The following is a 26,971-nucleotide window of genomic DNA, read 5'->3' as shown; positions in this document are numbered from 1 at the left end:
AGAGAGACCAGGGCTAGGGTTGTTTGTGGCTCAAGGGTAGAGCGCTTGCCTAGAATATTTGAGGCACTGGGTTTGATTCTCAGCACTGTATATAAATAAATTTTTTATAATGAAGGTTCACTGACAACTTTAAAAATTTTTTTTTAAATGGGAGATTATCCTGGATTACCCTGGGTGGGTCAAATATAATCTCATGAGTCCTTAAAAGCAGAAGAGGAAGGCATAAAAGTTGGTGGGAGAAGATGGCAGAGGAGAAATAAGCCAGAAGAAGAGGACTGAGATTCAAAGTCTGAGAGGGACTTAAACAGCCACTGCTGCCTTTGAAGGTGGAGTGAGGGCACCACTAGCCAGGAAATTCTAGCAACCTTCAAAGAACAATCCATGGCCAACAATCAGCAAAGCAGTGGGAACTGCAATCCTAAAATCTCAAGGAACAGAATTGTGTCAACAATCTACAAACATGCAGAAGTAGATTATTTTCCAGAACCTCTAGAAAGAGGCACATCCTGAACAACACCTTGATTTAGGCCCATGAGACTCTAAGCAGAGAATGTGGCCAAGCCAGCTTGTACCCAAAATTCTGACCCATGGAAACAGTGAGATGATAAATTTGTTGGTTTAAGTGGCTAACAATACAGCAGTAATACAAAACCAATACATGTATAGTTGAATGCCATGTTCAATGCCAAATATGTTGCTTCAAATTTATAAAATTTTTATTTTCAGAGCTTTGGAGATTTCAGAAATATACAGAAAAGATTCAGAACAATTTATTTATTTTATGTTTCATATGTATTAACCACTATATTTGACAAGTACCCTATAAAACAGGCACTGTTACCATCCCTATTTTACAAGTGGAGAAATCCAGCCACTGACCAATTAACTAATTTGCCCACGGTCTCACAACTAGTAATTGAAATAGATTTGAATACAGGCTGATTGACTATGGAGTCCATAAGTAGCCACTTGACTACCTTCCCTCTCTGTTGGTTGTATGGACCATTTAATAAAACATCTGCAATTGGCACAACAAAATATCTACAACAGGATGCCTAGGTGACCCCAGAATTTATACACTATTTTTTTTTCATACAAACCCTTGCACTGACCTTGTGAGGCTGCGTGTACCAATAATATTTCCTTCAGTGTTGCAGAACGAATAATTCGCATACTGAAATCCCAATTTCCAATGCAGTGGTGTGAGGAGGGGGGCCTTTGGATTGTGCTTAGGTCATGAGAGTGAGTTGGAACTAGTGGCCATATAAGAACACATACAAGTGGATGCAGTGGCACACACCTGTAATCCCAGTGACTTGAGAAGCTGAGGCAGAAGGATTATGAGTTCAAGGCCAGCCACAGCAATTTAGTGAGGCACTGTCTCAAAATAAAAAATAAAAAAGGGCTGGGAATGTAGTAAAGTGGTAAAGTACCCCTGGATTGCTGTCATTTGCAAATCGGAAGAAGGACTTCACCAAGGACAAAATAAGCAAGAACACTGACCTTGGGCTTGCCAGCTTTTGGAACTGTGAGGAATTTATTTCTGTTGTTCATGCTACCTAGTCTATAGTATTTTTGTTATGGCAGCTAAAACTAAGACATGCAGAAAACAGTACATTAGTCAACCAACCAGCAAAATCTCCTACCTGGAGTCTCCTGTTGTGTTGCCTTTCCTCCACTATTATATTATAGATTCTGGAAATTTGTATGTACTATTGGATCTAAAATCCATGATAACCTGGTACCATGGTCATGTCCCTATTATTTCAAAATAAATCCTTGGTAACCAACTGAATGGCTGATCCACAATTTTCCACCTCAAGAATATAACACCTCAATTCAAAGGAAGCAACATAAGGTCCAGTAGGAATCTTCTTTGATCTAATTCATATTGGCCAGATTAAAAAGGGAAAAAATGGTCTTGGTTTTTTAACAAGATTTCTAGAAGATATTATTTTTATTAGAATGAGTGAAATAGTTTTTAATTACTGAACTATAACAAAAAAAATTTCTAATGGACTAGATGTAAGGGGAGGAGTAGCATATAGGCATAGGGTTGAGGTATGGACTACATTAAGATAGTGAGAAGAAACTGTACCATGTGAGTGTTAGGAGGAAAAAACATGAGATCATTGGTTCTTAAACTTGAGCATAAATCAGAATCAGCCAAAAGGCTTGTTAAAACATAGTTTTCTGGGTCCCATCCATCAATGATTTTGATTTAGTACATGTAGGAGAGGACCTTGAATGTACATTTCCAACAATTTCCTAAAATGACTCTGCTGGTCCAAGGATCACACTGGGAAGACACTTCACTAGTTGGTCTGGGGTGGAACCCAGGTATTGGTTGTTTTTTTAAACTCCCGAGATCATTTTAATATGCAGCTATGGTTGAGATCACTGGGTTAGCAACTCAGCTAATGAGGAAGATACAATGAAAACTTTGTTTGGACAGGATGACTCATCCAGAAGAGTAAATGTCCTTGGAAGGGCAGGTTTGCAGCAAGTGTATGGCCAGTGAGAAGTGCCCTTCTGAATTAAAAAAAAAAAGAGAGAGACCTTCTGAACATTGCCCAGTAGCAACCAACAGTATACACGGGGGAGAACTGTAGCCATTCCATTTTAGCACTGTGATCCCCAAGATAATTTTTGCAGAAGGAGGGATATATCAACATCTGTTATTTATCTCAAATCCTCTTGTATTCATATCCATAGCCATGTGTTGCTAGTTATAAAAGGCCTTTAAAAAAATATTGCTGGAAGGGCTATTTCAAAGCCATTTCACTACTATGGCTTTGAAGAATATCTACTCATGATGAACTTCAGGAAGTCTGTGTGTTTGCACATTTCAATACAAAGTACTAGGCGGGCATGGTGCAACATGCCTTGGAGGCTGACGGAGGAGCATCACAAGTTTGAGGCCAACCTAGGCAAGGTAGCAAGACCCTATATCAAAATAAAAAAATAATTGAAAAAAAAAAAGGACTGCAGATGTAGCTCAGCAGTAAAGCATCCTTGGGTTCAATCACCCGTACTCTACATACATACATACATACATACATGAAAATGGCAAAGTGAAAACTGGCACTTTCTGTCACCTATGTTGAGCTTTTGTTGTCTATTAGACTCTGAACTACAAGTTTTAGTAGTGGAATCAGGGTATGAACAGAGACAGAAAAAGCACATTTGAAAAAAAAAAAAGAGCTAATTAATTAGACTCACATAAAATTAGAACCAGAGAGGCCGAAAGCAATGAGGGAAGGTAACTTAAGTGACAACAATGATACCAGATCTCCACAGACAACCTGGCTTAAGAATGACAATCAACCAACCACTTTTACAACTGTGGAAGAGACTTCAATTAATACAAACTACAAAATAATTTCTGTAAAAAAAAAACAAGGGTTATTTTTAGTATGATATTCATATCAAAATATTGAAGATTTTATGGCTAACATTATTAATAATTTCATTAGGTGCTAATTAATAATTTCTGTAAAAAAAATAAGGGTTATTTTTAGTATGATATTCATATCAAAATATTGAAGATTTCATGGCTAACATTATTAATAATTTCATTTATGTTCTTTCCCTAAATATTATTGCTTGAGTGTCCAGGATCTCTCAGAGAAGTCTGGTGTCAATATGAGTTCATGAGCTCAAATCATCCTTTGAGGAAGACACAAACATGGGTGTGTATGTGTATGTTTAACAGTAAAGTTGAAGAGGTATCATGGTGCTCAAAATCCTACCCTATCCTCCTACCTGTCCTAAAAATATACCCTGTTTTATAGTCAATCCTTTGAATTATCCAAAAGAGACAAGAATATCTCTAAAAAGTCACATACATGTACAAAGAAGGGGGCTAGAACTAGCCAGCACATCACAATGGATTAATTTATCAGAGATTAAGTGTTGCTAACCTAGTGATCTCAACCATGGCTTCATATTAAAATTGTGACAATCCCAAGGTATCTGGGGACCACACTGCACTTCAGGGGCAGAAAAAATGCACATAGCCAGTATAGTGATGGAAGGGCTAAATGCAGACAAGAATGGCTTGAGGCATACTGACTTTCACCAAAGAGGAAAGCTATTGGCTCGGGGTGTCCAGAGTTAGGTCAGTAGAAGGCCGAATTTCAGGGTGCCCAGAACTATTCTTGGCACCCTGAAATTCAATATTTCTAATCTGATTATTTACAGCAAAAGTTACTAAAATGAAAAAATGTTAACGCATGTTATTTAAGGATCTCAGTGGATGTGAACAATAAGATATAGATGGATGATCAATGATTAGAGAATTCAATTAAAAACCCCAGTTTTACTGTCACATGACTCACTGTTCTTAATAACAGGAACTCCTCTTAGATCAAGTGTAAAGGATGTATATTTAGTCCATAGAGGGTTCTTCATTTCAGCCAGTCTGTGGAATGAACTTGGCAGCAATATTACAGTAGTGCTCAAGTCCATTAATATTTTCAAGGTCACCTTTATCCAAAATTCTCTTTGTCAGACTTTGTTGGTTATCTCTCCAACATCACCTCCATATTCTAGAGCTATAGAACTCTGACTGGTCAGCTAGCAGAAACTGATTGGACCAAGATGCTCTCTTCTGGTGGAGCTGGGTGAACTTACCCCAGCTCCAGGGTGGTCCCAGTTAGCAGTAACTAATCCTAAAGGCATCTTTCCCTTTGCCAAAGGTTGAGCTATTGGTTTAGGGTGTCCAGAGTTAGGTCAGCAGAGGGCTGAATTTCCTCCTCCTCCTTCAGGAGGGGGATGATTGACTCAATTATGGCCAATAAGGTTTCAAAAGTTTTAATAAAAAAGGTGTCTGGTTCCTACAGTGAGACAGAGAAAGGGGGGGGGGTTGTCTTTTCATCTTTTCTGGACAGAAGACTGGCAAAGGAACATATCTGGAGTTACCCTTGGGGTCTAGATTCGCAGTTATGAGACAGGAATCTCATTTTGTTCAGGATTCTTTGAGTCAGACTTTTCTCTTCCTTTCAGACCAAAACATTGTCAAAATGTGCTATAGGAAAACAAGTTCATAACACAAATAAGTAAAATCACTATTTATGGTAGATCTAAAAAGCAATACTACCTATGGAAATCTGGAATTAAATTGTGACTCAAAAAACACTTATCAAAGTAGGCTTATTAAATAGTTCAGACCCTACCAGGCATTTTTTTAATGATTAATCAAACTTCTATACTGCTATCAAAGTTATCCTTCTGGAAATACTACTGATTCTAAAACTCACTTAAAAACACTGACAGTCTGCCATTACCAATGAAGTGAAGTCCTTAATAGGGCAATCAAGACCTCAGTCTCACTTCAATAACAAGAAAGGTTTATCTCCCAGCCCTCCCCAGCTCCCTAAGCTTCATGCAACTCTGCCCCAGGGCAGTATCACCATATCATTGTTCTCTTTCCTCTGTTTAGAAAACCACTGCCCTAGCAAAATTTCACACAGCTTAAAACCTAGGGAAAAACATTCCATTTTTGTGAAGCTTTATCTGAAGTCCTTTATTGGGCAAAATTGTTCATTCCTTCCCTAGGTCATATCATTAGAATTACAGCTTTTTATCATTTTGTATCTAGGTCACCAAACAACATGTTTCTTCACATGGTCAAGAGTAACTTTAGGGCTTACAGATCTCTGATCAAATGTCATATGATTATGAGCGAAAAGGACATTCAGTATTTCACTTGTGGGTTTCAAGAGTGTTTCAATCTTGGGGATAGTAAGAACTTGTTCCTTAGAATTCTAATGTTTCTTTAAAATTTTGATCAGTACCTTGATCCCCACCTATGCTAACCATCATGGCATTCTAAAAGGAATTATATCTGAGATCAATTTAATTAATAAGTGTAAGGCAATATTCCCAAAAGTCAAAGAACTGAAATGCTTTTTTGAAATTTCCTGTTGGTTCAATATTTGATTAACAATAAGAAATAGTAAAGGCTGTCATCTGGCCTTTCTTATGAAATAAGTAGAGAAGATAATGATATACAATTGAAACAGCAAAATGAAGACCACAATCAGCTTATAAACCAATCACTGTAAGAAACTAGAAGTCAATTATAAAATAAAAAGCCAACCTGGTTGTCTCCAAAACCAAGAAGTCTCTCTTGCTGTTTCAGAAAGCAAAGAAGCATTTAAGGATTAATGGGTCAAATCAAAATGGCACTGAAACCAAAGGCTCCCACTAGTCAACTTGGGAACAATTGAGCATCACAAAGAATAATTAATAACTTCATTTGAATGTAAATATTGCATAAAAATCTGCAACTCCATTCTATCTTTAAATTTTTGGGAGAGAGAAAGGTACCTTTCTGTTTAGTGATGAAAATATGGATGATAAAACTGTAAAGAAAAATCATTGAAATGATTATCACCGAAGTCTGGTGGTTATTTCTTTTTTAAAAAATATTTTTTAGATGTTGATGGACCTTTATTTTATTCATTTATTTATATGCAGTGCTGAGAATTGAACCCAGTGCCTCACACGTGCTAGGCAAGCGCTCTACCACTGAGTCACAACCCATCCATTACTGTTTGTATCTCTACCCAGACCAGGCTGCCGTGTACTTGAGGACAAAAAACCCCAAACCTAACGGAGTGTCCAGCATGTGGTGGGTGCTCTACAGAAACTCAGTGGATGAACTGGTGAGTGGTTGAGCACTTGCCTTGCATGTGTGAGGCACTGGGTTCAATCCTCAGCACCACATAAAATAAATAAATAAAAACAAAGATTTTTTTTTTTTAAAAGAAGCCTAAAACAAATTCTCTTCCAATACGTTCCAGTTTCAAGCCACACACATTAAGCAGCAACCAGCCCAAATGCATTTAAATGGGAAATAGTTCACTTTTTAAAATTACTTATCATCTCTATTAAAAACAGTATCAAAGAAAACAAAATGTTATGAATTCTCTATCAACCAGCATATAGGAGGGTAGTAATAGTACATGTGAATACAATAATAATAAACATGTACACAAATAGTTTAGTTTTTTTGCTTCTATTTCTAAAGATATTTCAGGATCTTAGTCTGTACTAGGGTCATCAGTAAGAACTCTGACTATAAAATGCTGAATGCTCTAAATATAAAATATATGAAAGATTGAACCAATTTGTACTGAACTCTGAACATATAAATTCTACTTTAAATTTAATTCTTCGTATCAGTTTTCCTTTCTTTTTATTTCTTTTATTAATCATTTAACAAAAATGAGTCTGAATAAAAATTATTTAAACTTTCCTTTGTAAGGGTAAAATTTCTAAGCTGCTTCTAAGCCACAAAGCCTGAGTTAAAGTGTAAAAGACCGGGCATTGTAAAGTTTTTTAAGCTACAAGGCTTGGATTAAAAAGTAAAAGACCAAGTATTGTTAAATTCCTCTGCTACCCCCAAAACTTGAAATTACTGTAGCTGTTAGGACAATACCCGAACTGCCCAGTAAATATTTCCATTGACTCCCGGGTTGTCTAATAACTTGGGACTCTGTGAAGCCTGGCATGTAGGCATTGCAGGACCTAAACCAATCAGTTTGAATGTGTACCCCACTTAGGAGTGACCAATCACCCCCGTCCAATCTGTTCCCACCAATGAATGTACTAATCATGTTTCAGAGTTGTTGTTCAATTTTCCCGTGCCTCATGATGATTTGTTCTGATGTATACAAAGCCCCCGCCCTCCCCAAAAAGTGTACTTAAGCACTGCTTGACCTCTGCTCTGGGCTCTGGGCTGCTCTCCCTTCTTGAGCGAGCCTGCCTGGAGCCTCAATTGGATCCTCAATAAACTCCCTCCTGCTTATTGCATAAAGTCAGTCTCTTGGTGGTCTCTTCCTCCGATGCTTTGCCGGACCCTTACACCTTTTTCTATTTCTATTCTATATACATGGAAATTTGTCATAACTATAGTTTTCATCTAAGGAATAATGTTAGGGTTTTGTTTTGTTTTGTTTTGTGTTCAGCTTCTTTCATTTTTGAGACAGGATCTTGCTGCATTGCCTAGACTGGTCTTGAACTCCTAGATCCAGGCATCCTATCACCTCAGCCATCGAAGCAGTTGGGACTACAGGTGTGCATACCACACCTGGCTCAGAAATAATATTTTGATTGAAGAGCACAATCATAAATGAAAGCATGACAGCATATTATAAATTTTTTAACTATTCTACATTTTACATTTCACCGTACAGAAGCAAATTTAAACTCATGTGGAAATATCTCTGATTAGGCATAAATCTTGACTTTAGACTCTGGCAATAAAGCATATGCATACAGAATTAATTGTTCACCTGCAAATTTTTCTTCCCTTGAACAGATAGAACATAATGAACCAATTGTTTTAGGGACATATTCCATGTTTTTGTTTCTGTGACTATAGTTTCTCTTTTGGAAGAACAAAGTGGAGAAACTCTCTAGACCAGGACTAAAGAAAAGTGGCCATATGTGTTTCTTTTTATTACTCTTTAATTAATTAATTAGTTAATTTTAATTAGGTATATATGACATCAGAATTCATTTTGATTCATTGTACACAACTGCAGCACAACTTTTCATTTCTCTGGTTGTACACGATATAGCATCACACCATATGTGCAGTCATACATGTACCTAGGGTAATGTCCATCTCATTCCACCATCATCCCTGCCCCCATGCAACCTCCCCACTCATATGTGCTTTTGAATTTAAGAGAGTCACCTGGTGCTTCTACCATTTTTGACCCCCTAAGAATCTAAGGCAGAGAAAAACACAAGAGCAAGACAAAGGATAAACTCGAGGCTTCCACAGGCCCCACTTCTCCAACTTCTCTGAGTTGGATGAACCTAAGTTAAGGTGAAATAATTATTGTAGCAAATTATCATAAGATTTTCTTAAAACAAGAAATGCAAATATGACTTGTATCAAAATGCAAATACCTTTTCATAAAATGTTAATATATAACCTACCTTAAAACAAATTTCTTTCTCTTTTTCTTCTTCTTTTTTTTTTCCCCAGTGCTGGGGATCAAACCCAGTAAACTTAGTGCATGTTCAGCAAGAGCTCTACTACTGAACCACACCTCCATATCAAGTTTCCAGTTTTTTATCCTTGAGTGCCAGGGATGTGGCCAGGCAAATAGGAGCACACTAAATGAAGAGGCCCTACATGGGGTTATTATTCAGTGGTCCTCACGGAGGGACATCACAGTGCCTTTCTCTGCAAAATCCCATAGCTTTATGACAGTAACTTAGCTAAAGTTCCTCATAGTACCATTCACACAACTGTGACCAAGCCACCAAGTTGCAATGGTGTGTATGACCCCCTTCCTAACCTCAAAACATGGCACCGTCTCTTGCTCTCTGTGGATTCTTATCCTATGTATTCCATGGCCATTTCCTAAGAGGAAATTCAAACTGACTTTTATTCTCTACCAGTTTCCAGAAGGAGTCTTGAGCCTTTGAAAAACTTTCATTTTAATAAGTAGGATATTGGGCCGGGGTTGTGTGGCTCAGCGGTAGAGCGCTCGCCTAGCACGTGCGAGGCCCTGGGTTTGATCCTCAGCAACACATAAAAATAAATAAATAAAATAAAGATATTGTGTCCAACTACAACTAAAAAATTAATATTAAAAAAATAACTAGGATATTAACCTTTGCTTCTTTGCAGTATATCTAGCATTAGTACTTCTATATCATTTTAGGCCAAAACGGTTCAATTTTACACAAAATAAGAGTCAACTGAGAATAACATGGTCACACTCCATGCTTGAGAACGATGACAGTCAATGCTCATGGGACAAGGGTGTACAGTACAATCTGCCATACCAGTTCTCACTGGCTGAGAAGATGTGCCAACAAGTGAAGTATAAGAGAATATACTTATATACACAGTGTGTGGTAACAGATTGATATACCCATAATAAGGAAAATATTTCAGAGACAAAGAGCAACAAGTCAGCTCTGTGCAGATGGTATCACCTGGGGTAAGCATGTACCTTATACCTCACTTTAATACAAAGATTTTTACTAAAAAACAAATACAGCTATTACAGAACACGTTTTCAATTGCCCAAATTAGACAGTCTACCTTGTAGAGATTTTAAAAGATACCCAATATTTTATTTTTATAAGATACTCAATATCTTTTTTTTTATGGTGCCAGGGATTAAACTCAGGGCTTTGTGCATGGTAGGCAAGCACTCTACCAACTGAGCTATTTCCCCAGCCCCAAGATACCCAATATCTTAATAGCCATTGTCATAAACTTAAATTACATTAATGTTTAGGGAATTCAATTCACTGTAGCCGGTTAAGTTCCCTGTTGTTGATCTATGTTCCTACCACCAGTAGACAATTGAGCAAGATCCAATCATTTGACACCTGAAAGGAAAATAGCAATTAACTGATGATATGATCTTTAATATGTCTCCTAATTGTTATAAAAACTGAAAACAATTTCTACGTTAAGTATGTAAAAACAGCTATTTTCATTACAAGTTTCATTGATGCACCTAAAAATATTGACTGTATCTAGAAAATTAAATTTTTGACTCATTGATAAATTTGTAATAAAAATATACATCAGTCTTTTCTGCTGAGAGCCATTGCCAAGTAGGAATGACGCATCGCAATTTCTTTGTCAGCCTACCCCATGTTGCTTAGAGGAAGGACTCTCCATGGTGGACCCAGGTCATTTGCAGTGACTTTGCATGAAAGGTGACCTTGCTCAAGGACCAGGGTGGATCTGGGTTTAGGGCGGATGGGGGTTTGGGGCGTTCCGGGTTTAGAGGTTCCAGGTTTAAGATGATTCCTGCTGGGAATAGGGCGTATCCTGCTGCCTCAGGCGCCTTGAGTTCCCGTTGAGTTCTCGAGGGATTCAGAGAGTATTTGGGATTCAGAGCCCGGTGGAGAGTGTGGATTTTGCCCAGAACGTGTTTGTAGAGTGCCGGTGTGAGTTCGGGAATAAAGAATTGCTGTTTGAATCTACAAGGCTGTGAGTGGCTCCTGATTTTATGCCCAGCCAGACTGCGGCACTTTTCAAGCATAAAAATGGCTTTATTTGGTATTTTCCTTGGAAAACTAAGAACTATAAATAGTCTTGATTATGTTAAATAATACTATAATTATTTTTTATTTATAATTTAAATAATGTGCTTATAAGTGTGCTATAATCTCCAGATTTCCCTTAAAAAAAAAAAAAGAGCAGGTAGTGCTAAAAGACATTGACAGGTCATATTAAATAATCAAATTAAAGATAGCATGTCTGGGGGCTGGGGTTGTGGCTCAGCGGTAGAGTGCTTGCCTAGCATGTGTGACGCTCTAGGTTCGATTCTCAGCACTACATACAAATAAGTAAAAAAAAAATTCATCAGGGCTGGGGTTGTGGCTCAGCAGCAGAACACTCACCTAGCACATGTGAGGCCCTGGGTTCAATCCTCAGCAGCACATACAAATAAATAAAATAAAGGTATTGTGTCTAACTACAACTAAAAAATAAATTTAAAAAATTCATCAACAACTAATAAAAATATTTTTTTTAAAAAGACAGCATGTCTGTATTAAAGCTATACTTTAAAAACCTAAAGCAGAGCATTTAGCTAACCAATAACATAAGCATGTACAGGGGTCTGACTCTACCCTGCTCAGCTCTTGTCTATCCTTATGAAAGGACTGACTGCAGCCTTGCACAATATCCTCCCCACCCAGGAGTCCAGCCTTCTGAACCCTATAGAAGATTCCAGCCCATGGGGTCTGAAAACCTCTGAGATTCCTTCTAGATACTTCTTCAGAAACAGTTTTCCAGGTCTTAGCTTTAGTAGTGGTCTTTGCCTTAGAAGACTCTTGAGCTGTTTGCCAGGCATTTCTAGTGGACTTTCTAGTACCTTCCAATCCAGTTCCCCTTTGCTCTGGGCTCTGCAGCCAAAGGCATCCCAATAATAACCAAGGCAACCCTGAGCTGAGCTCAAAAGATGTCCTGCCTCAAAATGGGATAGGGAGGAAGAGCATGAGAAGAAGACTACCACTAAGTAGGGAAGAGAGGTGGGAGGGGAAAAGAGGGAGAAGGGGAGTTTCATGGAAGATGGAAGGAGAACCTCATTGTTATACAGAATACATATATGATGTTGGATGAGAAAAAGAAAAAAAAAGTGTGTCACATTAGATTGAATAGAGAGAAAGGATGGGAGAGAAGAGGAGGAGTAGGGGGGATAGGAAGGGCAGCAGAATTGATGTATGTACTTTCCATGTATGTATTATATGCCAAAATACATTCTGCTGTCATGTATGACTAAAAAAATAAAAATAAATCGTATGGCAAAAAAAAAAAAAAAAAGATTTCCTGCCTATGAGAGGGAGTTATTAGACTTGCAGAAGCCCAGTTTTGGGATTCACAATTTATAACTACCTCTGGTCAACCTAGAACAAGCACTCTACCAACTGAGCTAAATGAAACATGTTTCATCTAAGGTGTAAAGAAATGTGAGGTATACATAAAGTCTCTTAGGATATTCAGTCAATGGTAGAATCTTAACCCTTAAAAAGTTTCAAAAATTCAGTATCCATTTCACAGCATAAGATCATAGCCATGAGAATTATGGAATTCTTTCCATCCTTACAATGATTATAAAACTGAAAGCCTGAAGCCTTAATAACTATTTATACCTGACATAGCATTTATAGAAAAACAGCTACCAGCACCATTGAAAAAAAAGTCAAAAGTATTCTTTGAAAAGTTTCATTTTTCTTAAGCAATTAAACACAAAACTACAATGTGACTTAACCATTCCACTTCTAGGAATCTACCCAAAAGAAATGCAAACATATCCACATAAAGACTTGCATACAAATGTTCAAAGTAACATTATTTGAACAGCCAAAAATAATGGGGAAAAAATCTAAATGGCCATGATCAAATGAATGAATAGTTACAAGGAGATATCTCTATATAATGAAATAATAAAAAGTAATGAACAAGTGACATATAGTACATCATAGAGGAATTTTAAATATGTACCAACTAAAAGAAGCTAGACATAGGAACAGATGTTTTTATATATATGACAGATGTTGTATATTATATTCCTTTTAAAAGAAATATCCAGAAAAGACAAACTTAGAAACTAAATTAGTAATTGCCTGGGATGGAGATAGAAATAGAGATTACATGTAAAGGGGGATAAGAAATCTTATTGGAGGAAAAAAAAGTGCTTTAAAACTGATTTATTGTGATTATAGCACCACTCAGTAAAATCACTAAAAACCATTTAATTGTATACTTGAAATGAGTGAGTTTTATGAAATGTGAAATATACTTCAATAAAATTATTCTTAAAAATCAAAACTATTGATTTTATGCAATAGATAGGTTCCTAAAAGTCTGTATGTTACATTTGATGTTATATTTAATAATATAATGATAAATAATAACACCATCATAATAAATTTTAGAAATTATTTTCTATCAGATAATAAAGCTGAAACTCTCCATAGCATGGACAATTGCTTGAAAAAATACAATTTCCCAAGCTGGCTTAAGAATAAATAGAAAATCTGAATGCATCAATAACCATAACAAAAACTATTTATCAAATATTAGACAGGAGGATCATGAGTTCAAAGCCAGCCTCAGCAACCACAAGGCGCTAAGCAATTCAGTGAGACCCTGTCTCTAAATGAAATACAAAATAGGGCTGGAGATGTGGCTCAGTGGTTGAGTGCCCCCCGAGTTCAATCCCTGGTGCCCCCCCCCCAAAAAAAGGTTCCTAGACTAATCAAGATAAAAATAAGGATGTTTAAATCTTTACATATATACATGTATATGTAAAATATTTACATTTAAAATATAAACATGCATAAATATATTTAGTTCTGAACAGTATTACTTGGTAATAACCGCATTTTTGTCTTGGTTATACTGATAGTATGAATATCTCTAGAATTCATTGTTAAGTAGAATGTTGACTATTTATTTATGAGAGCTAGTTTTTTTCATGTTACCAGTTGAAACAGTACATGTACTTTGTGTGTGTGTGTGTGTGTGTATGTGTGTGATACAAATGTGCACTTAGATATATAAATTTCCATACTACACAAGAAAAATTTTCAGGAAACTTTTTATAAAGACATAAAATAATTTCATTTTAATTTTAATTTCATTTTAAACATCTTTTTAACATATGATGCAAAACAAAGAATAGTACTAACCTCATTTACTATTATACATACAAAAATTCTAAATAATATAACAATTAACAGTTAGAAATAGAGTACCTGGAGAGATGAATCTTAAAATTTTAAGCAAGAAACTGCCTTAAAATGCAGCACTCTACAATGGAAACTAAAATTTGCAACTGAGTATTCCTTGATTTTTTCATGACAGGTCTCAATAGTATACCCTGGGAGTTCTCTGAACCCTTGGGAAAGCTTGAACCAGTACAGAAAATCAATTACACTTGCCTCAAGGTGTTAATTGTAGAGTTGTGTCACTCACGCTTGTTTGTAAAACACTCTCTTACCTTTTCTAAGCATTAGATAAGAAAACTAGGAGTCAGAGCCTGAGCATGAGAGCTATGTGACCAGATTTATTCTTCATCTCATAATAGAAGGAAGACTGTGACAAGGAAATACATTTGGTGATCAGGACTTCAGACAGGCCACACATGTGATGGTTTAAACTTGAATAAGCCATGCTTTGGAAAAGGTACTGTCAAGCTACAGGAGTCAGATCATCTATCTTTGCTTTCTGAAAATAGATGTCCCCATTGCTTTCACCCTGAGACAGTATGCAAAGTGCCTTGAATGAAGAAAAGAAAGGGCTTGCCCTTTTCTCTGACTGCCTCTGAGCAGAGGATCTGCTCTCCCCGTGATGACACTGACCCTCCACAAGAAGGCCCATAGATGTGTGTGAGTGTGTAGGTTCCTGAAGTAACTACTGTGGCAGATGTTAGTAGCCATCACTGGTGAAGGGCAGCTGTACCCAGAAGAGCAGCTGTCATGTGGTCTCTGCAGGCTATCTGTCAGTGGCAGCAATATAAGGGCAAGATAAAAGGCTAGAAACCAAATCTCAGAAATACTTAAGGGAAACACTTGGGGATGAAAGTAATTTACTGTAGAAGGACCAGAAGGGTCTTGAGCCATAATAATTTAGATAAAAACAGTAAGTTAGATTCCATTTTAAAGTTACAACTGAGAAGGCCAGCGACATATAGGATATCCAACATGGCAAAGCAGAGTTTATTCTCTGCAGTTAAGAATAAATTTTAATAGTGGGAAACACTGATATAATAAATCACAGTAACAGTTAAATAAGAAAATTAATCGGCTCAGTTTAATTGACTGAAAAGTCATTTAATAAAATCAAATAGTCATTCCTTTAAAACTTAATAAACAAGATGCAGGATGCAGCACTAACATAATAAGGACTAGCTCTCGCAAACCAGTAATCTACATTTTACCTAATGAATACTAGAGATATCTCTGTCTTCAAAAGAACCAGGACAAAATTACTATTATCACTGAATACACAGTTTAAAAACTTTTAGAATAAACATTAAGGTGTAAAAATAGTAATAAAAAGTATCATTTTGAAAATTAAAAACCTCTCATGATTTGCCATTCACATTATTGTCAAACTATAATGTCATTGTCAAATCCAAGAGAAACAAAAGCCATTAGTAATATTTAGAACATTCAGTAAGTCAATGGCTTTCTTATATAACGCCAACAACTAATCACAAATATGATGGGAAAATGTCAGATCCATATAGAAACAAAAACAAATAACAACTTCCAGGAAAATTTGCTTCATAAAATGTGTAAGCCTATAAAAACAAAAATATTAAGTTTTATTGAAAGATATAAAATACTTATATTTTTTAAAAAATACACTACAATCTTGGATAGAAAGAGTCAATAGTGTAAAAAAATGCCCTCTTTTTTCCAAATTAAAAATAGATTTACAACAGTCCAAAAAATTCTAAAGGTGAAGTGATGAAAATTATTTTGAATTTCCATTTTAGAAAAGGAGAAAATACCTATGATAATTTTGTAAAAGACAACTGATGACAAGGGGCTGAGAGGCTGTTAACAGAGCAGACTAAAGATAATACCAGAGGACGTGGCTTTCTGCTAAAGGACAGTATTCCACTGCACTCAGCAAAAGGGCCTTTTCAAAGTCGTGATCTTTTTCAGAAAGTTGTTCTTGTGTGAAGAAAAATGAACTTTCACTCAATCATCCCCTTGAATTAGTAATATTTATTATTAATTATTAGTAATCAGAAAAAAAGGAAAAATTCAACTCAACCAAAAATTTTTCTATACTGGGAAACACACAGTGTGTATTTTCTGCTGAGAGCCATAGCCAAGTAGGAATGAAGCATGGCAATTTCTTTGTCAGCCTACCCAATGTTGCTTAGAGGGAGGACTCTCCATTGTGGATATGGGCTTGCCTTGGACCCAGGTCATTTGCAGTGACATTGCATGAATGTTTGAGAAAGGTGACCCTGCTCAAGGACCAGGGTGGATCCGGGTTTAGGGAGGATCCTGCTGGATTAGGGTGGTTCCAGGTTTAAGGTGGACCCTGCTGGGAATAGGGAGTATCCTGCTGCCTCAGGCACCGGCTCCATGGGTTTAGGGTGGTTCCAGGTTTAAGGTGGACCCTGCTGGGAATAGGGCGTGTCCCGCTGCCTCAGGCGCCCGCCTGCTCCTTGAGTTCCCGTTGAGTTCTCGTGGGATTCAGAGAGTATATGGGATGCAGAGCCTGGTGGAGGTGGGATTTTCCCAGTACGTGCGTGTAGAGTGCCGGTGAGAGTTCAAGAATAAAGAGTTGCTGTTTGAATCTACAAGGCTGTGAGTGGCTTGTGATTTTGTGCCCAGCCAGACCGAGGCAATTTTCTCCACTAAATGACACACGGAATTCTCAACAGTGCAGCAGGTTCAACATCTTCCATTTCTTTCCAGCTCAATCTCTCACTGGATATTTTGAGTGGTTGTGATGAACCTATTGGATTTGAAGAGTCTCTTAATGATCTATCACAAAGTGAACTAATGAGAGCGCCACACTTGATGATGGAATATAAACTTGGTGTATTGTTATACAATGTGCTATTCATGAAAACAGGCTACATCTTGTGTATAGTTGTGGGTTCTGTTGTTGCTGTTGTTGTGTTGTTGTTATAATTTGATGGACACAATATTAAAAGTACTGGTGCATGAAAAATTTTGCCTAAATAGTATCAACAACCCCTTGAAATCATTTGAATCTTTGGTTTATGATCATGCTATAATCAAAAGCATTAAAGGGAAATGATGTTAAAACTCCAAATTAAAATAGCCCTCTATGTCTTTAAAAATTGTTGCTCATGAATATTATAAAATTGTCTATAGGTTCCAATTAAACCTATTTTCTAGGTATTCCATATATGCAATTTTTAAAAAATCGGTATTTGAATCTGAAAACTTCACAGTTGCATCTTTCACTATAAACATCTGCTATTTATTTTGGTGATATTTCAAATTGAGAACATTATATTTATATACTTAATCTTTTTTCAGTATAGTCAGTTAATACTTATGCAAACAGTATTTGTTGTATTGATGCCATTTTAGAATTATAGCCATCATTGGGTTCTTTCATGTTGAAAAGTGTAAAAAAGAAAGAAAGTGAGGTTTTTTCCTACCAGCTATTAAAACACATGGCAAAGCAATGAATAAACAGTATAATACCAGGCTCCCAAATCAATGAATAGATCTTTAGAAGAGATTGCTTTGAAAAGAACATTAAAATATAGAATAACCGAATCTGATGAATAAATGATCATAAGTCAGTTAGGGAAGGAGTGAATAATGCAACAGAGTGTGGAGAAATCAATAGCCCCTGCTTAGACTATCATCCAAAGTCTTTCTGCTGCCGAGCTATTTTGGCTTTTCTACTTTTCCCACCTCATTTAATAACCCTTTTGGCTCACTCTGTCCCACCTTCCGGAAGCCATCTTTCTGTCCCTCAAACATACTAAGCTTGTTCCTACCTCAGGGCTTGAGGACCACTTCCTCCACCTGAAGGCCCACTATGCTCAAAGGACACCTCCTTAGAGATGGCCTATCCCTGAGAATCATGCTGGAATAGCACCTCCCACGCCAGGCACTCTATTAACAACACTGTCACTCTCAAAATTACCTTACTTAACATGTTAATTGTCACTCCAAATGCAAGCTCCCCAAGAATGGGGATCTTATTTCCTTGTTTCTGAGTGCTGAGTGTCTACAAGAGCTCTAGGCACTTAGTAGGTAGGGACATAAAAAACGTGTATATATGTGTACACATGTCTGCGTGCATCATAAGTGTATAGACACATGTACATACACATGTGTGGATAACTGTGTATATATGTATATATATGTATTTATGTATATTCAAAATGAAAATAAGGATAGCAAACTAGTCAACATGAATTTGTCTTAAATTTTGTATTAAATGTACATTTGAATAAATAAATATTCATCACAATGAATGTAGTGGAGCAGCAAGATACTCTGTTATAGATTTATTAATAACAGTGAGAGATCTATTGTTATTCATCATCATCATGTAACATCATCATTTAATTATACTCTTATCCTCACCACTTATTTTTATCATCTTCATCAACCACACTGCAAATAGAGCATGGTTAAATAAAGGAGACTCTTTCAGAGCTAGCTTTCAATTCCAATTGAATTTATACCCTTTTACCCACTTTGATTCCTGCTTTCCCTACAAATTCAAGACCCCAGTGAAAAGCGGGCAGAGGTGACTAATTGGCAAATGATTCTCCTTATTGAAAGACCAGCCTGAACTTGCCCATTTTAACAGAATCTGGGGGCTCTTTGCCTGACCTTGTTCCTGCTTTTCTCCCACTCTTCCCACTGTCTCCATAACACCTCCCGTTCTGCGTGGTCAGCCGGTCTGCTATCATGTCTTACCCTAGTTGTTTTCCCATCCCCACTGTGAAATGAGGGGTATTTTGGGGGGAGCCTGCTATAAGGATTATAGAGGGAGAGAAAAACTGTATTGTTGTGACTGAAATGAGAAAATGATTGGGTGAGAATCTGTAAAATACAGTTAAAATTTTGGAGTTGGATCATTCAAGATCTGAGAGCTGCACAACACAATCTTGTCTTTCAAAAAAAAACAGGCTATAAATGATGACCTCCTTCTTCATAATTTTCTTGTATATTTTGCATCATAAAACAACCAGCCAAAGTCCACAGGAGGGTGTATATCTTTGTGGGGTGTGTCTCCCTGTGTTTTTTGTCAGGCCACTTTTATAAAAGGATTGAGGGAAATTTTTTTTTTCAATATTCTTTCATTGTTTGGGGCAGTTTAATTATTCAACTTTGTTAAAACAGGAGCGAGATCTATAGGAAAAGACTTGGCCTGAATTTCTCAGGGTCTATAGTTAAATGTCTTTATGGAGTTCTTCTTTGTTCCCCCAGAGGAATGTTTCACAATAAAGCACAACACCCCTTGCAGACTTCTGGAAAGGTCCAGTGTAGCCTCAGGACTAGTTTGGCCAGGCCAGGTCAAGCCATATGTTTGGTTTTATTAATATATCTGTGCTAAAGAGTGAAATTTCATAATTATGACCCAATAAAGAAAAATTCATCATTCTGACAAAACAAGAGCCAGCTGTACTTTTTGCTTTTTAACCTTTCACATTTTTTATCTTCCTCCTGTAGAGATTACAACCAAAAGTTGAACTCTGGTATAATCTGGTTGTAGATAATCTTGTTTATTAAACATTCTGAAAGCTTATCATATAATGATACTCTTCCTTCCATTCCACTCTAAAAATAAGTATTATTGGATCCATTCTGCAACTGAAATCCTGCTACACATAGACTTATTTAATTTTTCTCGAGGTTAAAAAAAAAAAAAAAATCTACTTGTCCCCCAGTGTTAGACTTGTTTCATAAGGAGGAAACAACAACAACAAAACGCTTTTAAAGATAATATTCAGTTTTTACCTTCAAGCTCCTAACCAATAGAACCACAATAATGACAGACACTGAAACCATAAAATAAAAAAATAAAAACCTGCCTACTCACCACTGTTTAGAACCCCAGCAAAGAAAAGCAACATACTGCATATTTCTCAGCCTAGGCAAACTTCATTTATGACATTATTTTATCCTCTATACTCCTGGTAATTTCAAATTTGCATCGAAATAAGAAGAAAAATGTCCAATACAAGTTCCTGCCAATATCTGGAAAAAAATTCTTGCTTCACCCTCAGTATTCCAAGCTTCATGCTCTGATAAGTATGGCCATATGTGTTTCTCCTTGAGAACAGAGAGTTTTTGGACTCAGATTTCTCCAAGGAAGTGAGGCAGTTTGAGCAGAATGGACATGAATAAATATCACTCCTATGAGTACAAAAAGTCAAAAGAGTTCCTTTGGGTCAGGAACCAGAAAACAAGGGGACTATTTAATAATAATGAATACAAAGGAGATATGGGATAGAGACACTGAAATGGAGCACCTTAGGAACCCAGCTTTTCAAATCTTACCTAGTAAGGTAGCCACTAGCCATGCATAACTATTGAACATTTGAACTATGACAAGTGAAGAACAGAATTTTTACTTTTTTTTTTTTTTTTTTTTTAATTAAGACAGGTTCTTGCAAGGTTGTCCATCGAACTTCTGGGCTCAAGTAAATCCTCCCCCTGCCTTGGTCTCCTAAGTAGCTAGGACAACAGGCATGTGCCATTGCACCCAGATAATTTTATTTAAATTGATTAATTTAAATTTAAACGGTCACGAGTAGCTGGTATTTATTCAGAGAAGTTCAAGCTATGCTTCTTACATCATTTAAAAAATTAAACTGACAGTCTTCAGTATAGCTGGTTCCCCACTCTAGACTGCTTAGGTTCCAGTTCTCACTCTTGGTCTACCTGTCTGATCTTCTGACCTCAAAGCTGTCTTCCTGAGCTGTTGTATAGATGCTTTTAGTAAATCTGTGATCCATCACTGCCCAGAAACTCAGGCCTGGAAGAACCCTGGCCTCTCCCCATTTGCTTTTGATAGGAAATTGAGTACATTTTTTAAAATTAGTGAAAAAGATTAAATCTAGTTATCTATCAAAAGCCTCCTCCAAGTCTGAGGATGGAGCTCAGTGCTAGAGCACTTGCTTAACATGTACAAGTCCCTGGTTTCAATCCTCACTACTAGGGGGTAAAAAGTCATCTTCTAGTCTAAAATTCTAGGTAAACAACTGACTATTTCTAAAATCATACTGTAAATACAGAATATTTCTACTACTCTACGCCTCTACAAAACATGCCCCTGTATCAAAGCATCAAATAGACACCAGGCATTATTTAGCATCACAGATCAAACAGCTGATTCTCTGAATCATTAGTCAAAAAGTATACTTTTATCTCTTCTGCTGTTATTCAGAAAGACATTTTAATGCCCAAAGTATTATTTTAATATCTGTCATTCATAGAAAACTCATATATATTCTCATTTAATATTGAAATAACTCTTGCCTCCATTGTACATTCTTAAATCTGTTACAGCTATGCCATTTCAAATGCATATCTATTTCTTATTATTGACCAGATTTTCTACTTTCTCGTCAATAGATAAAACAGTTTTAAATGCAGTACTAAATTGGTATAGATAACTAAAATGTAGTAAGAAAAAATTTCACAGAAGGATAGGAAATTAGATTCAATGTGTGTCTCACAAAAGAGAGGGCAGCTCAACAAACACTTACTGGTTTAACATGACATCAAGAATGAATGACGTTCCAAAGGCATCAACCTGGAAGCTTGCCTGGTCAACATGAGTCAACTGCAATATCAAAAAGATAAAAGGTGCTCATTAGCCACAGCAATCAGATGAGTAGTACTGCTTATGATTGTTCAAAAAGGTTTACAATATCACAATGAGAGAGCCAGTTCAACATGGAGAGTAAAGGAAAGCATACTAAAGCAAAATTTGCACCTTCTTAGAAGCCAAGTACTCACCAATATGAAGTGAACTACCACCCAGTCAAGGAAGCCAAGTGCCCTACTTTTCTACTTTGTCTCAAGTGATTAAACATTCCCTTTCTAAGAAGACTTTACTTCATTAATCTTATTCTATATTGAATGACTAGCTGCTCTAAAATTAAGCTTTTACATTCAAAAATGAAAACATGCTCAATTCAAGAGTGAAGTATATAGTGAATATGATCTACGGACAAAGATACAACCTCTACAAACTTTTTATCATATCTCAAATGCATACTTTAAAAATAACACTTCTGGGGTTGGGGTTGTGGCTCAGTGGTAGAGCACTTGCCTAGCATGTGTGAGGCCCTGGGTTTGAGTCTCAGCACCACATATAAATAAAATAAAGGTCCATTTAAAACTAAAATAAATACATATTTTTAAAAAATAAAATAAAATAAAAATAATACTTCAGCTCAAATTTACCAAACCTAATTGCATAGAGGTTTCCACATCTTCCTAAGAAAAAATATGAACCTTTGCACATCTAATGCAAATATCACTCATCAAAATTTTCTTGGATAAAAATAATCAGTTTTCTATGCCATCTTATAAACTCCCACAGAGAATCACATGGGCACTCTAAAAATATATAATGTCATCAATAATATAATAATAATATATTGAGTGATCATGTGTATTCACTGAATACATATTCAGTGAATATGAGTAAGGAAAACTATCTTCTCTCCCCTGCCCCCATACTCTGGATCAAATCCAGGGCTTCAGACATGATAGCAAATTCTCTACCACTGAGAAACAACTCAAACCCTTTTTATTTGAGAAAGGGCCTCATCAAGTTGTCCAGGCCTTAAACTTGCAATCTCCCAAACAGCTGGGATTATAGGGACCACTGCACCCTGCCAAAACTTTCTATTCTGTTTGACTCCCCAAATACTAATAGAAGCTATATCTAAACCATAGGACTATGAACTATTGGAATTTTTATGTGTCTCTATAGCATCTAATTTTCTGAAATAAACATGTATAACTCTTATAAGGAGAAAAACATACAAATATTATTTTAGACTTTGTAAAAACTATCAATGACAACTGTATGTATATAGTATGTGAGGCTGCTCCTGAGAACTAGCACATCATAGAAGACACATCCTAGAACTCAGTGGGGCAAAAAGGGAACCTCAACCACCCCTAGGTTTTCCTTTGCAGTAAACTATGGGATTAGGTGAGCAGAGAGAGCTGACTTAACAATGATGAAGATTTTTTGGAAAGAAAGGATAATTTTTCTGTTTCAAGCTTTTGGAAGAGATTGGGGTGGAAGAATGTTATACCTCAGTTCCCAACATATCCCCATTCTCATAAAACCCCAAAGATGAAGAGCCTTCTGAATACCTCTTAGCCTCTTTTGCCATTAACCTTAACTCCTCACTCTCCCCTCACTCTTCCTAACCAACACCAGATTTTTCTTAATACAAAACTCTTTCCCCTAATTTCAAAATCCTCCATAATTACGTCCCCAACTCACCCCAGGCATAATGGCCCAGAAGCTCCCAAGCACCTCCTTACACCCCATCTACACTGAGTTCTCTCTCCTGTAGGTCAAAAGCTATGCTTATTCCAACTTTTTCAATGGCTTTTGTTCCCTTTTTTTTTTTTTAGTTAGAAACATTTTAATTACAAGAAAATCAAAGGATTGAAATGCAGCAGGCATAAGGAACATATAAACCAAGAAGGTAATAACTACCAGATTTCTGCCTCTAACTTTTTTACTGAAGACTTTTCTGAACCAAACCCTTCAGCAAGGCAGTTTCCCAGAATCGGCCCTACCCATTTTAAGACCTAGGTCAAGTTCCTCCTTCTAATATCTGCTGTAGCCACCATAACAAAATACTCCAGGCTGGATGGCTTACACTACAAAAATTTCCTTTTTCACAGCTGTGGAGGTTGGAAGTCCAAGATTAAGGTGTTGACAGATTTGGTTTCTCCTGAGGGCTCTTTCTTGGTTTGCACCTGGCTTTCTTCTCACTGTGTACTCACATGGCCTTTTCTATTGGACATACATATCTGATGTCACTTCCTCTTCTCATGAAGACATCAATCCTATCGGACTAGGGACCCCAACTTTATGATGGCATTTAACCATAATCATGTCCTTTTAAAGGCCCTATGTCCAAATACAATCACATTGGTGGTTACATCTTCAACACATGAATTTTGAGGGGACACAATTCAGTCTATACTTCTCTTCCATGGGCTGGGGCTGTAGTTCAGTGGTAGAGCTCTTGCCCAGCAAGTGTGAGGCAATGGGTTTGATCCTTAGCACTACATGAAAAATAAATAAATAAAATAAAGGTATTGTGTCCATCACAACTAAAACTTATTTTCTTAAAAATTTTATTTATTTATTTATTTATATTTTAGCTGTAGATGGACACAATATCTTTACTTTATTTATTTATTTTTTTGTGGTACTGAGGATCAAACCCAGGGCCTCGAATGTGCTAGGCCAGTACTCTACCGCTAAGCCACAACCCCAGCCCCTAAAACTTATTTTTAAAAAATACTTCTCTTCTATGAAGTCTTTCCGACCTCTTTCCCTCCTCCTCCTCCTCATTTCAGGTCACGGTCACATCACAGCTTCATTACTGACCAGCTTTAGGTACTTTAGAATTGTTTTATATATCACCTGGATGCATCAATGAATATGGGCACAGCTATAAATTACCTGCATACTAAAATACCATCTTTCCATCAGGGTTGTTCTTAATGCCACGTCAATGGATGTTGTTCCTTCTGCCTAAAAGCTCTTTGGATCATGTTTTGGGAACAGCCTGAGGAAAGCTCTGCTTACCAGAAGTGATGTCTCAATTAAAATGAATCTCTTCCTCCTTTATTCTTCTTGTATGACTATTATAGCTCTTATCTCAGTCTCCTTTGAATTACAAATGCGAGCATTGTAAATCTGTGGTGAAGAGGGCAGAAAGCCCAAGCTACTTACCAGGGCATCATAATTAGAGCTCAGATCAAGGTAATATTACATTCTGTTTTGGCAAGGTATTTACTAATTCTGTCTAGTTCTCTTTCTTCTTTTTATTTTTTTATTATTTTAATTTTTATCTTTTTGGTACTGGTTATTGAACCCAGGGCTACTTTACCACTGAGCTATAGCCCACAACTTTTTATTTTTTATTTTAGGACAAGGTCTTGCTAAGTTGCCGGGGTTGGACTCAAACTTGCAATCTTTCTACTTCAGCCTCTCAAGTCTTGGGATCACAGGCAACTTCTGTTTTTAATCAACATGTGATAATTGCACAAGTTCGTGAGTTTTAGTGTATTATTTCAAAATATTTACAAAATGTGCACCAATCTAATTAGGGTAATTATATCTCTAGTTCCTTACCACTTCTTTATGTTGGGAGCCTTCGAGTTCCTCTCTTCTAGTTCTTAATAAAGTATATAATAGGTTATCATTATAAAGTGGGACTACTGTATAGTGGGACACTAGAATCTATTCCTCCTACCTATTTTGGTACTTATTTATTTATTTATTTAGAGAGAATTTTTTTAATTTTTTTTTTTTTTTTTTTTTTTTTTTTAGTTTTTGGTGGACACAACATCTTTTTTTGTATGTGGTGCTGAGGATCAAACCCGGGCTGCACGCATGCCAGGCGAGCGCGCTACCACTTGAGCCACATCCCCAGCCCTGTTTTGGTACTTATTATCCCCTTCCTCTTGTTGGTAAAGATGGCACCCAAAGCACTTCTCTTCCAGGAGCTCAGGTCCATGACACACTGAATGGTGGGCGAACCATCACCTCCAATCCCTGTGAATGGCGCGAACTTTGAATGGCACACCTCCAATCCCTGAAGTGGCACGAACTCTCAGTCAATGAAGAAGTAACAGCTCACCTGTCTTGCTCTTCCTCATCCTGCACTGAGCCCATAAATATCAACACCCTATTCGTTCTCTCTCTCTCCCCCACTCTCCTTTTCCCTCTCCCTCACCCTCCCTCTCATCCTCCCTCTCTTCCCCCTCTCCTCTCTTCTCTCTCTCCCCCTCTCCTCTCTTCTCTCTCTCCCCCTCTCCTCTCTCTTCTCTCTCTCCCGTCTCCTCTCTCTTCTCTCTCTCCCGTCTCCTCTCTCTTCTCTCTCTCTCCCTCTCCTCTCTTTCTCACCTTCTCTTCCTCCTCTCCTCTCTTCCCCCTCTCCTCTCTCTCACCCTCTCTCACCCTCCCTCTCTTCCCCCTCTCCTCTCTCTTCTCTCTCTCACTCTCCCCTTCTCCCCTCTCCTCTCTCTCCCCTCTCCTCCTCCTCCTCCTCCTCCTTCTTCTTCCTCTCTCTCTATATCTCTCCCCCGCTACTAATAAAAATCTTGGACAGGTAAATGGTTGTTTTGGCTTATTGGGTTTACGGAGCTTTTCCCACCATTCCTACACCTCTTTTCAACCTCTAGTAAGTACTATTCTACTCTCTTCTACTTTAAAATTAACATTTTTAGCTTCCATATGAGACAGAATATGCAAATTTTTTTCTATTTGTGGTTTATTTCACTTAACATAATGTCCTCCATTTCCACCCATTTTACTTCAAGTGAACTCTTTTAAAATTTTTTTATTTTATTTTTCCTCCAGCTCCATTTTACAGCTTTATTTTATTGGCCTCAATCATGTCCCAAGGACAGACCCATATATTTAAATTTAAAAGAAAATATACTGACAGCTAGCTTAACTGCCATCAGTAAATAACCAAACAAACAAACAAAAAAACCTTGCATTAACTACCAACTGAACTATCCCCAGCCCGAACCTTGCATTATTGATAGAAAAATGAACAGGGGCATGTTAATATAGTTTTCAGTAAGGCAGGCTTCCTCAGACTGTACACAGATGGGTTCATTCACAAACTTCTGGAAGTGTACCAATTTCTGGAAACTATTAAGATTTTGGGGGGAAAGGTGGTGAAGAAGATTGGCCATGTTTCTTCTCACC

At 37.0% G+C, this 26,971-nt stretch overlaps 1 protein-coding gene across 4 annotated transcripts in view; it reads right to left on the bottom strand.

Moving 5' to 3' along the window:
• The window catches only part of Adam22 (ADAM metallopeptidase domain 22), a 208,720-nt gene that overhangs the window by 151,464 nt on the left and 30,285 nt on the right, over positions 1–26,971 (bottom strand). For all 4 annotated transcript variants that reach the window (XM_076860837.1, XM_076860809.1, XM_076860827.1 and 1 more), the window contains exon 3: positions 21,747–21,823. In XM_076860837.1, the coding sequence (XP_076716952.1) occupies positions 21,747–21,823 (77 nt within the window). The remainder of the gene's footprint in view (positions 1–21,746; positions 21,824–26,971) is intronic.

This window comes from Callospermophilus lateralis, chromosome 1 (genome assembly GCF_048772815.1).
Source record: "Callospermophilus lateralis isolate mCalLat2 chromosome 1, mCalLat2.hap1, whole genome shotgun sequence".
Lineage (NCBI taxonomy): Eukaryota > Metazoa > Chordata > Mammalia > Rodentia > Sciuridae > Callospermophilus > Callospermophilus lateralis.
The sequence above is the reverse complement of the archived record's forward strand: the minus strand, read 5'-3'. Positions and strand labels throughout refer to the sequence as shown.